The 12,981-nt window shown below is 50.3% G+C and overlaps 2 protein-coding genes across 3 annotated transcripts in view; one reads left to right on the plus strand and one right to left on the minus strand.

Annotated features, from left to right (window-relative positions):
* The window catches only part of MDGA1 (MAM domain containing glycosylphosphatidylinositol anchor 1), a 147,540-nt gene extending 143,201 nt beyond the window's left edge, over nt 1–4,339 (minus strand). The window contains exon 1 of the mRNA XM_030499210.1: nt 4,137–4,339. Within this exon, the coding sequence (XP_030355070.1) occupies nt 4,137–4,203 (67 nt within the window). The 5' untranslated portion in view covers nt 4,204–4,339. The remainder of the gene's footprint in view (nt 1–4,136) is intronic.
* LOC115613577 (collagen alpha-1(I) chain-like) lies at nt 3,655–12,661 on the plus strand. 2 transcript variants are annotated; one of them, XR_003993443.1, is made up of 4 exons: nt 3,655–4,053; nt 4,174–4,774; nt 4,933–5,076; nt 11,901–12,661. XR_003993443.1 is itself a non-coding variant. In XM_030499213.1 (3 exons), exons 1-3 carry the CDS (start codon nt 3,738–3,740, stop codon nt 4,982–4,984), a joined length of 969 nt encoding a protein of 322 aa, XP_030355073.1. In that variant the 5' UTR covers nt 3,655–3,737; the 3' UTR covers nt 4,985–7,674. The 2 variants fall into 2 exon arrangements, 1 of the variants encoding a protein (XP_030355073.1); XM_030499213.1 differs by lacking the exon at nt 11,901–12,661 and having other exon boundaries at nt 4,933–7,674.
* Nucleotides 12,662–12,981: the final 320 nt, after the last annotated feature.

Raw genomic sequence — 12,981 nt, forward strand, 5'->3', positions numbered from 1 at the left:
AGCCAGCAATCTGCTCACCCATTTCTGAAGGCACAGAGTACACTGGGATAACACAAGATAGCTGAAGAGCTCCGTGTCTGGACTCCTGTTCCCACTGGCAAAACAGCCAGAGGCAGCAGCAGGGGAGAGGGACTGATCCAGGTCACCAGGCTCAAGGTTAACATCAGAGTGTGTCTGTGCCCCAGAAACTGGCAGCAAAAGACAGGCACGCACACAGGTTGCAAGAGAAGGGTGAGAGGCATCCGGCATTGAAAACTCTAGGGAAAGAGGTTTACTTTACAGGTAAAAGGAGCAGGAAACAAATCATGCCACATGCACACGAAGTGAAAAAGTACAGATGTTTATGGCCTAAACCCAGGTTATGTTTTACCATGACACTCCTCCATTGCAGACGCAAGAAAACATTCTTTCACTAGATCTTTTGGCTGCCTGTAGTGGCACTTCAGGGGTGATTCAGTGCGATGGTGTCTCTTTAAAGAGAAGAGCTTTACTGGGTCATTTATCCCCCACCTCAGAGGCCAGGGCAAGATTATTCCGTAATGTGAGTGCTTCACCCCACCAGTTCCTAGCACCTGAAGCAATGCAGCCCATCCAGCCCCTCTGATCGCTGTGCCAGGCAGCTTTCCCTGCTGCCCAGCCTAAACCTCAATTTATTCCATCACCTTGCTGTAGCCTCTCATCACACATTGTGATGACCATTCCCAAAATGCCTTTTCTGCAGGTGAATTATGAGAGGCAGGAACAAAACATCATAGTCTTATTCAACCTGAAAGGCCACTGCTGAGCAGCTGGACTGTGCTAGTTGCAAGACAACCCAGATATGTTAATTATAATCTGCACATGGAGTAAGCAAAGCAACAGCTCTGAGCCAGAGCTACGCAAATCCCAAAATCTGCAAGGCTGACTAGTCATACTCTTCCCTTTGGACACGACCCCTCCACCCTCCCCTTTCAGTTTAATTTATAGTCTTTATAGTCTTCAACTCCAAGGCTGAAAGGGCAAGTCCCCTTTCTCCTTACCTCTTCCTCCCTCCCCCCAAATTCTGACATTTCCTGAAGATCTATCCCAGCTTGCTCCTCATCCTGACCAGCAGCATTAACACACCAGGACTGGAAGGCACACACAGTTTGTGAAATGGGGTACCACAAAAGGCCAATAAAAACTGCCTCTTGGCAGTCTGCTGAACTGCCTTCCCTATCAGGCCAGCCTTGTCTTGCTGCAACAAACAAGGCTGAAAGGATGGGATCAGCTATGAGAAGAGGGTTTCAGACACACTTCAGTCATTACAACAAATGCCAATTTATCTAACAAGTCTCTTCAGGTAACAGGCAAAAAGCACCTTGACTCCTAATTAAATTGCACCTCCGTTGCAAATGCTCCTTTCCCAGAAACCCCCTTACACACATTTTATTTATACCATTCATCTCAAGAAACCTCTCCAACAACTCCGCTCTCCTAGACAGAGGTCTTTTGTGCCCATCCATGTGGGTGTATTATTTAAAGGGTACATCACATGGATAGTTTATCTTGTTTAATCTGATTTAATCTCAGCAGATTTACTAAAGTAAAATATATTTATAGACCCATATAGATGCCTCTCCCCATCTCCATAAATAAATATTCAAAAGCAGAAAAACAGATCTGAAACATGATACTCAAGTTCCCATCATTTCTACATTAAGTGCCACATGAGACCAACATTCACAACACTGAACGCTTCAGTAGAGCTTAAAGCTATGGCAAGACACTAACATTTAGGACAAACCAAAGTCGAGGGGGGTAGAAGGACTAGTTTCTAATCCTGATTTATTTATCCTTGCAAATAAAACAGTATCAATCTGGCCCTGCTCAAGCCATCAATAACAGCAATCTCACATCCAAGCAAAGAGCACTGGCTGCACAAGGCATTAAATTAGTGCAGAGCAGTGGACTGAAGGCAGGATTGGGGAAGACAATATGAAAACTATTAGTCACCATAGAAGTTGCAGTGTGCTGATTCCACAAGACACTGCTCTGGGCTGCACTCAGCCACAATTGCGTGTTAAGGCTCCTGATGGTCTCAACAGATAGTTTGAATAGGTAAGGGAGGGGAGAGGAGAGGAAGGAAGAGACTGGGTTTCTCCTTTGTGTAGTTAAATAGGAGAATAGATAGAAGTAGTGTACCATTTTGGCTTAAAAGGATGCTTTCCTCTTAGTGCATGTCTGTATCTGTGCTTTCTTTTGTATACAGCTTCTCCAATCTCTCTCTGAGAGAAAAAGACAAAAACATTAGTAAGTTATTCTGAAGATCTAATTTAGCAGCAACTCTATCAAATGCAAGTTCATTGAAGTGGATGAAAAAACACAACAGGCAACCTTCTAAAGCACATTTAACCAAAACCGAGTTTAAGCTTCATCCCTCTTGCTTCTAAGCTCTGTCTCTCTTGCTGCGATGCTGAGCAGAGAGGGTCTTCTACAGCAAGTGACAGCTACTCAGGAGCGACTACACTAAAACACAATAACAGAAGTTCAGCTACAAGCAGATTACCTGTTTTAAAGGATTAAATAACCTGCCCTGACCAGGCTTCTGTACCACAAACTCATTCTACTTCTCATCTTTCCAGCCTTCAGAGGGTCCTACAATTTTCCTCTGGACATGCAGACTGGGAGAAAACACATATACTGGGAGGAAGAAAGAAAGAAAAAAAAGGAAGATAAACAACCTCTCTTTAAAATGGTTATTTTACAAAACAGACCCAAACTCAAATTAACATCCCAGCCCTCACAGAGAAAGGAGGAATTGTTTCCATTAAAGAAATACATCATTAAAAAGTGACCTACAAAGACTTACCCATAGTCAGTGAGACTGAACTGATCTTTGCCAGAGCTCACACAAGAGACTGGCTGCGTGCTGTTAAAAAAGGGGGAGCGGGGGGGGGGGGGGGCGGCTGGATTCTCTCACTGGGGTCTCTCTTTAGAGCTCAGAGAGCTTGGCTTGTTGGAGGCAGAGGCATGCCTTCCAGAAGGACTTTACAGCAACGCACAACTGAGTTGTAAGCCAAGATAAAGCCGGCTTGTTATAAGAGGCAAGTCTTGTGAGTTGCTTTTATTTATTTTTTCCCAGTGTATTGGAAATGCAGATCTTGTAAAGCAAGAATCAAGAGAGGGCTGGCAGAGGGAAGGGGAGGCTGTGCCGCTGGCTAAAGTGAATCCCGGCTGTTCCCTCCACCAGGGCTTGTGCTCAGCGGGGGCACGGGGTGCCGTCCCCAGCCTCTGCTGCCCTCGGAAGCTGGGGGGCAATGGGAGCCGACCTCTCATGGCGGGGGGGGGGGGGGGGCCCGCGAGGTTGCCATTTGCCACCCTGCCTGCAGGCAAGGAAAGGAAGTAAGCACCATAACAATAATGATGATGATGATAAAAACAGAAAAAAAGCCAAGCAGCTCGACATCAGCTCTGCCACAGACCAGCACCCCCAACACACACACACAATCCGAAGAAGAAAATAGGTAGCAAAGTTCAACAGGGTGCAAAAGCAGCTTCAGCCCTCTCACCCCGGGAGGGGAGGGAGCCCGGCGGGGATCGCCGTGCCGCGGGCGGGGAGAGCCGAGCCAGTCAGACCCGGGAGCGGGCTGGCCCCGGCAGCAAGGGAGACCCCCGGCACCGAGCCCAGGCGAGACAGCGGCGGCCGCCCTTCGCTGTGCTTCCCCTTGCGGTGCTCCTGCAAGGAAGCAAGCCCGCAAGGGCTGCGCGGGGAGGGGATGCTCCATCCCCCCCTGCCCCGAAGAAACTGCAACTCGGAGTGCTCCCAGCGCCGCGCCGCCGCCTTTCGCACGCCGACATCAGCGAGGCGTCCCCAAGGGACAGGGCCGGGCCCGGGGGTCGCTCCCGCCCGCGGCAGCTCTCGCAGCCCCGGCTCCCGGCGCGACACCTCGGCGGGTTCCTACACCGGCAGTGGCCAGAGGTTACGGCGAGGAATTATGAAGTGGCTACAGGCGCTGGAAGCCCTATTGCTGCATAAATCTCTCCGCTCAGGCTGCGACGAGCTTCGCCGGCATCATTTACTTTCTCCTGCAGGTGCTTTTTAACTTTGATCCCACCGCCGCTGTCTGCGCCCTCCCCTCACCTCCCCAAACGGCGACCGCGACAACGTCTCTTACCGTAAACCCCTTGTCCCCTGCTGTACACCGGCACCAGAGACAAGAATAAAACCCAGATCGTCTCCATCTTCAAGGCAGAGCCTTCATCGCCGGCGAAGAAAAGCAGTCAAAACAGCCCAGGCAGCATCCGGCGGGGGAGCGAGGAGCAGACGAAAGCCTCCCGGAACGCCGCCCCATGCGCCCGGCACCGGCGCCCCTCGGGCGGAGGGAGGAACCGGGAGGGACCCCCCGAACCACCCCCCACCAGGGCCGCCTGAGGATGGATTAAAAAAAAAAAAAATAAAAAGGAAGGAAAATGAAAATAAAAAAAAAAATGTAGGGAGCGAGGGAAGGAGGCAGCGAGGAGGGCAGGAAAGCGGAGCGCTGCTTCCCGCTTCCCTTCGCCAGGTTGCTCAAGGGTCTCCAGGAAAACGGGCAGCCGCGCCCGCCCGCGGGGTGCGCGGAGAGGCCAGCCCAGGGCACTGGGCAGGGGCAAGAGCGGAGCCCGGCTGTCCCCGGCCCCTGCGGGAAAGGGGGGTTCTCTGTCCGGTGGGAGCCGCCGAGCGCTGCTCGAAGTGCTGCCAACTTGGGAGAGTCCTCACCCTTCCTCCTCCCGACAAGGCTCTGGCCACAGCCCCAAGAGAAACAAGGAGAAGGAGGTGGAGAAAAAGGGGGGGGGAAGGAAGGGTGGGGGTAGGACCCAGTTGCTGAAAGGCGGAGGGAGGGATAGGTGATGCTCTCTCCTCTTTTCCTGATCTTCTGGGGAGGGGATTGTTGTAATTAATCAAATCCAAGAAGGTTTTTTTTTTCCTTTTAGATCGGCTCCCAAGAGCTCCCCCAGCTGCACTGCATCGCCCCAGCCAGCCTGAAGGGAGAAGCAAGCGAGGAGCAGCCAGAGCACGCACCCTCGCTCCGCCTGCGGCTCAGCCCGGCTCTCTTCGCCTCCTCCCCAGCCTGACAGGTCCTTCTCCCTTCAAAACTTTCTCTTATGTTGTGTGCCGGTTTCGGGTGGGTGCTTCGCCTCCGCTGCTTGCCTGCTCCTCCCGCCTCGCAGATGATTTGTGACTCTGGAGGGGTCCGCGCGTCGACGCGGCTGCCGGAGCTCCCGGTGGGAACTAACAGGGGCCGCAGCTGGGAGGGGCCGCCGAGGAGGGACAAGAAGCTACAGAAAGTTAGGTTACTCCTGCCAGACGCTGGCTGGAAACCGCTTGGCAGGTCCCTGCCCCACTGCCTTTCCCCGAAGCACCAAAGTCTCCTGTAAAAGTTGCCTGGCGCGTCACCGCTCCCCGGCCAGCCCGGGGGCGCTCCGCTCCGCCGGCCCCCGCACGGCTTCGCTACTGCCCCACCGGCCGGGCGGGCCCACGGCTGCCTCACCGTCCCTGCCTGTCGCTCTGCCGGGCGCGCCGTGATTTCCTCCCCTTTGCCTTTCCAGGTTTTCCCCTCCCCTCTTCACCATTTCATCCCTCTTCAGTTAAAAAAAAGAAAAAGGGAGCCAATTAAAGCAGCCGTGCTTGGCAGAGCCCTGCCTCCTGCCCAATTCTGCGAGCCTCCTCTCGCCCCGGCCCAATTAGAGACAGCACCGCAGGGCTGGGGAGAAAAAGGGGCTTGCTTCGGGCAGAGAGCTCAGCCGTCAGCCCGGGGTCCCTTAATTCTCAGGACAGTCGCGGCAAGGTCGGCTTCTCCCGGGTGGGACCTGAGATGCGGAAAGCCCAGGGGCGGCGGGGACTGGGGACACCTCCTGGCTTGTACGGGCAGCGAGTTCGGGAGTGGGGGAAAAGAGCGCAGATTGCCCGGGGGGTCTCCTGTGCCGGCGCTGGCTGATGCCAGCAAAGTTTTTGGCCTCTCCCTCAGGTAGGTTGCAGGGTGGGGGGGCTGCCTTGCGCATGCTGCTCGGGAGCGGCGGGTCGGGGGGCTAAGTGCGGCGGGGGTGCTGTGCGGGCCTCCAGCCCGGTGCCTGGCTGCGGGAATCGGCGGTACCGGGGGGGCTGTGCTGATGCTCGTCCATAAAACCCGGAGCGGGGAAGCTGCGCTTTCCCCTCCCCGCCGCGCAGGGCCCGCGGGGGAGATCTCCGGCCGGGAGGAGGAAGGAGATGCTGCGCGACCGCCCCGGTCATCACCACCGGCACTGAGAGCGCCGGTGCGGAGCAATGCTTCGCCATCCCTACCTCCATCTGCTTTGCTGGGAGATAGATAAAATGCTGCTCCGGCCACGCGTGGGCTCGGCGGCCGCACACCGCTCACGGTGCTGCTCCGCAGCGCGGTGCCTCGCGGCTCTGCATGGATGGCCACTCGCCACGGGGACTGCCGGCGGGAGCTGTACCCGAAAAGAAAGCGGAGGGGAAGAGGCACCGAGTCACCGTGTGAACAAGTCACTCCCTGGATAAAAATATAATTAAAAAAATAATAATAACAATATTGAGAGATAGATGGCCCATGGAGCGGCTGGTTGCTCAGTCATGCTCTAACAAACAAGCAATTAATAGATATAGCCGCTAATTAGTAAGCGGTTATTCCTACTGTAAGCGGTGCTCAGCGGGAGAGGAAAGCAATAGCATGTACCAGGAGAAAAGCAGCTTTACGGCTTTGCGGACAGGGCAGCTTCCCCCAAGGGCCAGCATCCCCCCCTGCGAGAGGCAAGGAAGGTGGGTCTCACACTGGACCCTATTCCCTCACTTGTCAGCATGTCGTCAGTATAGGACTGCTTTGTTAGATTGTTGGTGGTTTTTTTCCATTTATATTTTATTGTCCTCTCCCCCCCCGCTAAGAGAACATTTGCCAAGAAACTGCGTCTCTCTGAGGTGTCCTTTCCCAAGATGACGGCATGGAGCAGGTGCACTTATGAAAGCACCTGATGTGAGCAAGTTTATTTTTAATACCACAAACCTTCATCTGAGAAGGATTTAATCCCTCCCGCAGTGGTGGTGGCAACATTAATAAAGGGCATAGAGGTAGAAGGAGGTGGCCAGCACTGGGAGGACAAGTGGAGCAGCACCATTACCAGGGCATGGGGAGAAGCAGGACCTGATGATGATGATGAGACAAATTGTAATTGTCCACATCTGCATGAAGCAAGCTGAAAGCAACACAAGGAAATGAGATGAAGAGATGTTTGCAGATCCAGGAAACTTCATAGTGATTAAAAAAAAAAAAAAAAAAAAGGCAAAAAAGCATGGAGATATGAATCCTGTCTTCTCATAATTCTGAAATAAGGATATTTATGGGGCATTTTGTAGCCTTGCCATTTTGTTGGGTTTTTTTTCAGGGATTCTCATTAGATTGTGGAATAGTGCCTCAAAGTTTGAATGACTATGTGTTACATACCTGGATAATGAGTCTAAAAAAATCCCCAAAATATGCACTTCACACCCCTTTTTGTGTTAACATTCAATGCACAGGCTCATGTTTCACTGGCACAAATGCTTATGAAAATGAATTTCAAAGTAAACTGTCAAAGTATATTCTGAGTGGAAAAAATTACTGCCAAACCCCAAGTACGTAACTGCATTTGCTAAATAAGGTAATTAATTATTGGTTGAGGCCTAATAAATCCTAACCTTCAGAACTGTGGTGTTTCCAATGGGTGACAGCAAGCCAGCAGTCCTATGTACACTTGCTAAGCAGGTAGATACTTGTCATAAGGAAACCGTGCTCTGTAGTGATTCCACTTGTCAAAAAGCAAAGATGAAGCATGTCTTTCCTCCTCCTAGTCTGTTTCCACAGAACGTATTTGTCCCATCTTTCTGGCTGGGAATCAGTGTATCTGGCCGCTTCTAAAGACCCCACTTGTCAAATGAGCCCTGTCTCTTTGAAATATTTATACATACTACATCACCTATATTTCACAGCTATGTTAAGAGGTAGACAGTCGCTGGGACAGATGTGGTGTTCAAAGAGAGCAAATCATATACAGCACAATGTCTCCAGGCAAGAGACGATTGAAGAGCTGTGGGAGGCCAAGGTCCAGTTGCAAGAACATAATTCTCTTTGTGTCGATGTTTTCATGCTATAGTCTGGTGCAGTCTGTCATTTATTTCTTTCCTGGGATGATGCAGCTATCTCTGGGCCCCAGTGATTTCTTGAGCTTGTGGCCTGACATTTCTGTCACCTCATTCCTGTTATTTTCTTCTCAGCACCATATCCAAGAATGTCTCTGGGATCCCTGAAGTTCGACCTCTTCCTCCCTTCTCTCCCTACACACACATATGGAAGTGCGTAGAGCCCAACTGGAAGCTTTGCTGAAGCATTTCCCTTCCTATAGCTTACTAAAAGGGAGTAGAAATAGAAAATAAGGAGGGGAAAGGAACACAATGGGGAACCTTAAAAGCAATGGGTAAGCCAGGGTGACTCCAAATGCTGCAAGAGAGGTGAGAGTTCAGTAGAGGAAAGCCAGAGGACTCTCTAGTGCTGCAGCAGAGATGTTAGCAGGGAGATGAGAAAACAAGGAAACTCTAACTGCAGGTCTGTATTGAGGAGCTGAGCTGGGATAGGCTCTGCAACAGCACATCACAGGCGCAAGTGTCTGGCCTGAGGCAGTGAGGTAGGGCAGCAAGACAAAGAAAGGGAACTGGGAAAGGCAAGGGAAAGCAGGGAGTGTAGGGAGGGGGAGCCCTGTCTCACTGCCATAAACAAACTAGGGGTAACAGCACCGAGTACTCTGCAAAGCACAAGCTACAGGAAGATAGGAAAGAATGGGTGAAGCTGCAGTGTCAGGATGCAGTTAAACTGTCATTATGAAGTGCTGGAATCAGCATCTCTTTGGGGAAAAAAGTCCTCCTAGTCTACAGCAGTGCTTCCCACATCCTTAGCGCTAGACTGGTGCTGCTACTGTCCCAAAACCTCCTGGGTATCTCCTGCTTGCAGTATGAAGCATGCCAAGATAGGGCTATAAATCCCAAAGGCTCTGCTTTGCTGTCCTCAATTCTCCTCATCTCCACTCCAGGGAATACACCTATGCTGTGCTTGCTTTCTTCCCAGATGCATTTTACAACACTAGTGGTACCTGTGAGCCTCTTGTGTATTCTCTGGCTTTTTGATTAGCTCTCCTCACCACAGAGAGTGTTTGGTACTGAAAGGAGTGATGAAGAAGGAGTCCATCTCTATTCCTCACCCAAGGTACTCATCCTGCCTCAGCTTTACCACCCTTCCTCCCTGCACTTCCCTGATGCAGCCAGTTTCAGGGCCATGCTGGATTTCTGGCAGCTGGTTGTTATTGTATGGGGTTTTGCTATTCCTGCCTTTACCCAATTATGCTTTGAAAAACATCCGTTCCCTGCTTCAGGCTTATGGGAAAACCATTGCAACCCCTCACCCCTGTGATCTCAACATGTGGCCATTTGTCTTTCCTCAACTCGAATGCTCATACATACACACACAACATCCCACTTCTTGTGCGCTATGTCTATGGGCTTTTAACTCAACATTTTCTACCAATCTCTATGCTTTTTAGCCTATATTTCTAGTTTGCCAGAGATCCTGCTGTTATTTTGCTTTAGGACAGATTGGGGCTGGTATAGGGGCACAGACAAGTGTCTCAGCATCACTGGGAGCATCTTTTTCCTGTTTCACCCTTTCTTTGATCTTTTTTTCCTCTCTGCCTCCTTCTCCTCCTGCATTCATGCTTTCTTCTGCTTTCCCACCCTCCCTTTCATGTGTAAAAAGTGAGTTAAAAAAAATGTCAAGCTGGTGCTGGTTAAAGGAACTTGTTCTCCCTTTCTTTCACTTCCTTTCATTGCTTCAGCCCCCCTGTCTGAGCACATGTCTCCCAGAGTGCACTGGAAAGGGATGATTTTTCACAGAGATCAGATGCAAAGGGTTTGGGCATGATCCTTCCCTGTTCTTGCTCTCTGCCACTGCCAGCAAAGGGTGCATTGATTGCAGATTTTGCCAGTTCCAGGCAGATGATCTGAAATGTGTGATCTCTGCCCTGTGGTGGAGGTGGTGGTGCTGGGGAGGGTAAAGGAGCTACTCCTGAAACAGATACCTTCAGCCAGAGGGTTGTGTTTGAAGCAGTTGTCAGTACTCCCAGGAGACTGTGCTACTTGAATTTCCCTTGAGAGGTTTTAAACACAGCTCACAGCATGGAGATGATTGATTGACATGAGTCAAAAGTAAAATCTGCATAGGACAACTCTCAGATGGGGGCTTGCTGTTTAGACCTTGGTGGAGACAGCCTTTATCCACAGAGTCCACATAATGTCTCACATAGACTGACATGGGGAGGAAGCAACCATGCAGAGTCACTTTTGTGGGAGCACTCAGGTAAGGCTGTGGGCTCACATGCCCCGAGACCTCTTGTTGGTGAGAAAACCTCCAGCTGGTACCTCCTCACTTCAATTGCCAGTGCCCACACCTGGTTTTGGGAAGATGATTTACTACCAACACATTGACTTAAAATTACACACGAGAAGTTCCTCAGTCCCTGTTGTCCCCAGATGGAGCCACCCTCACTTCAGAAAGGTGAGCATCTGTGTTTTGGATGTAAAAAGGAGGCTGCAGAGAAAACTATTTTTCTGCCAGTCTCCCTTTGCTATTGATCCTGACCACAGGAGTTGAGAGAGATGGTTACAGAAAGATTCAACAGTGTGCCAGGCAGGCTGCAGAAAAGAGCATGCAGTTCAACGCTTGAAGCAGCTCCACTGCTCTCTGGGGAACCATACATTGTTGGTCAGTGGTGCAGCTCTCCATCAGCCTCTTGCTGTAACATGACCACAAAAAAATTAGAAATCCAAATCTGTTGGAAGCCTATGTGCACTGCCACCATCCAAACAGCTTGGGCAGTCAGACCTTTACTGGTATGGGCTTGTTTTGCCCAGGAGAATGAGCATGCAGTCCCTGGCTCACCTGAGCATTGACGGTTGTTTTGACTGGAGAGATCTGAATCAGCCCAGTTCCCCAGTGGAGGCTTCCTCCTGCTCTTTTCAGCAGCTCTCCAACTGATCACTATTTCCTTTCATTACCATAAATCCTCTCTCCTGGCTTGACCCATCTTCCCTCTCCCCAGACTCCTTCCAGGAGCATTATAAATAGCACAGCTTCAACCTGAGTTTTGGAAATCCTGGGGCTAGAGCTCTTGTTGGAAGTATAGTGGCCCCAGTGTACGGATATCCTCCAGAGCTACTGAAAGCTGGATGTGGACACTTGTGTTCTAGTTCAAAGTAACTTTTATGGCCTGTTTCACTGTCGCACCTTACTCTGTTTGTACCTATAGCCCAGAGTGGCAGATGAATCCATCAGAGGGTTTCCAGGCTTAAGAAGAAAAGGCAAGGAGCTGCCCCACTGAGCAATGGATGTCCCAGTGCCATTGAACTTTCCTGCTTTGGGCCTGTGGGCTTGTCAGGTTCTGAAGGGAGAGGGTGCTGCAGGTCTTACCTCCATGAGGGAGAACACTCTCAGTTCGTCTGCTAGGAGCCTGGGTCTCGCAGCCCTCATTTACGTTCCCCAGCATCCTGTCCACAGATACTACTTGCATATATGCTATTTCATCTCAGTGTTTTGACCCTGTATGACTGTAAGGAAACTTGGATGCCTGAATTCCAAGTGGCAAGAGAAATGTGGAATGTAAAAAACCAGGTATAGTTGGCCTCCCTAACTTAATCCAAAAGCCACTGTGTTCTCGTGATCCAAGTCTAGCCCATGGTGCAAAACTAGCCCTCAAGGCTTGGCTCCTCAGATGAGTTTGAGAATGAAGCCTGTACAGTTAACTTGCACAGAAGTAGTTTCTAATTTGGATGCTATATATAGTCTATGAGCTACCCCTACAAGTTACTTTTGCCTCTTCGTTTTCAGATGTTGGCCACTGCTGGAACACTCAACTCAAGAATCCAATGATTTTCGTTTTTGCGTGAACCTGTATGTAGACACACACACACACATCCTCTCCCCTCCCGTCCAGTGGCACTACAGCTACATTTTTAACAAACCATCCGTTCAAGTCAAAGTATCTGAACAATCCTTCGCACAAATCTAGATGTGCAAAGAAGAGAAAACATTTGGAATCGTGCCTGCTGAATGGATGCTTTAAAACACCCCTTCCCCCAAGGGTTACTGCTCCCTCCTTATCTTTGGGGTGGGTCCAAAACAAAATTCTGTGTTTCCTCTATGCTTAAATACATTCACATCCTCAAGGCACAGTGGCATCCTTGTCTTTCCCCTTGATCTATTTTAGAAAACCCATGGTGAAATACTCTGTTTAAACTTACCATGGCTATTTATAACACGATTCTCTAGCAGACCAGAGTTAGAAGGGCCATTATTGTAAAACTAAGTAATACGAGATGGTACATACAAGGAATTAACAGAAAATCCCTACTGGGAGGAAATTATAGAAACACAAACTGCATTTTCCAACGTGTTTTTTGTTTGAGCTGCTCTAATCATTTTAGAAAAGCGGTGGCTGGGGCTACCTAGGGACATGATCCAGGTGTACAGGTGCCATGCAGCACTGAAGTACTGCTGGTGGAGAGGCACAGTTCACCATCAGAGCTGTTCTTGCCAGAGTCACCCATCTCCCCACTGCTGCCAAGCAGAGCAACAAACAAATCTGCACTCACATAGGCGGGTTTTGCTGGCATAGCTGTCTCAGTCGTGAATTGCACCCCTGATCAAAACCGAGAATCCTTGGTTGAGGGGGAGGGGATGAAACACAAAGTCGAGGTGTGACTCACCCAAACTCTGACAGTGAGGCAGGGACACGAGCAGAGCTGGAACAGTACTTTCTTCCCTCATTTCTCAGTGCTGCTGCAGACAGATGGTGTTGCCACTGAACTGTATACTCCAATGTATAATTACTTGCTTATTAGCTGGCTAGCTCATCATGCCAAGAAAGCTAGCGGGAATGTGGAGCAAAGACATTTCTCCTCTCCCTGTC

Source organism: Strigops habroptila, chromosome 10, assembly GCF_004027225.2.
Source record: "Strigops habroptila isolate Jane chromosome 10, bStrHab1.2.pri, whole genome shotgun sequence".
NCBI classification, from domain to species: Eukaryota; Metazoa; Chordata; class Aves; order Psittaciformes; family Psittacidae; genus Strigops; species Strigops habroptila.

Bases quoted from the DNA above. Each gene is read 5' to 3' on its own strand.
- LOC115613577 (XM_030499213.1), top strand. From the start codon at position 3,738: ATGCTCCATCCCCCCCTGCCCCGAAGAAACTGCAACTCGGAGTGCTCC. The intron at 4,054-4,173 runs GTGCTTTTTAAC...CACCGGCACCAG, and splicing joins TCATTTACTTTCTCCTGCAG to AGACAAGAATAAAACCCAGA. The intron at 4,775-4,932 runs GTGGAGAAAAAG...TTTTCCTTTTAG, and splicing joins AGAGAAACAAGGAGAAGGAG to ATCGGCTCCCAAGAGCTCCC.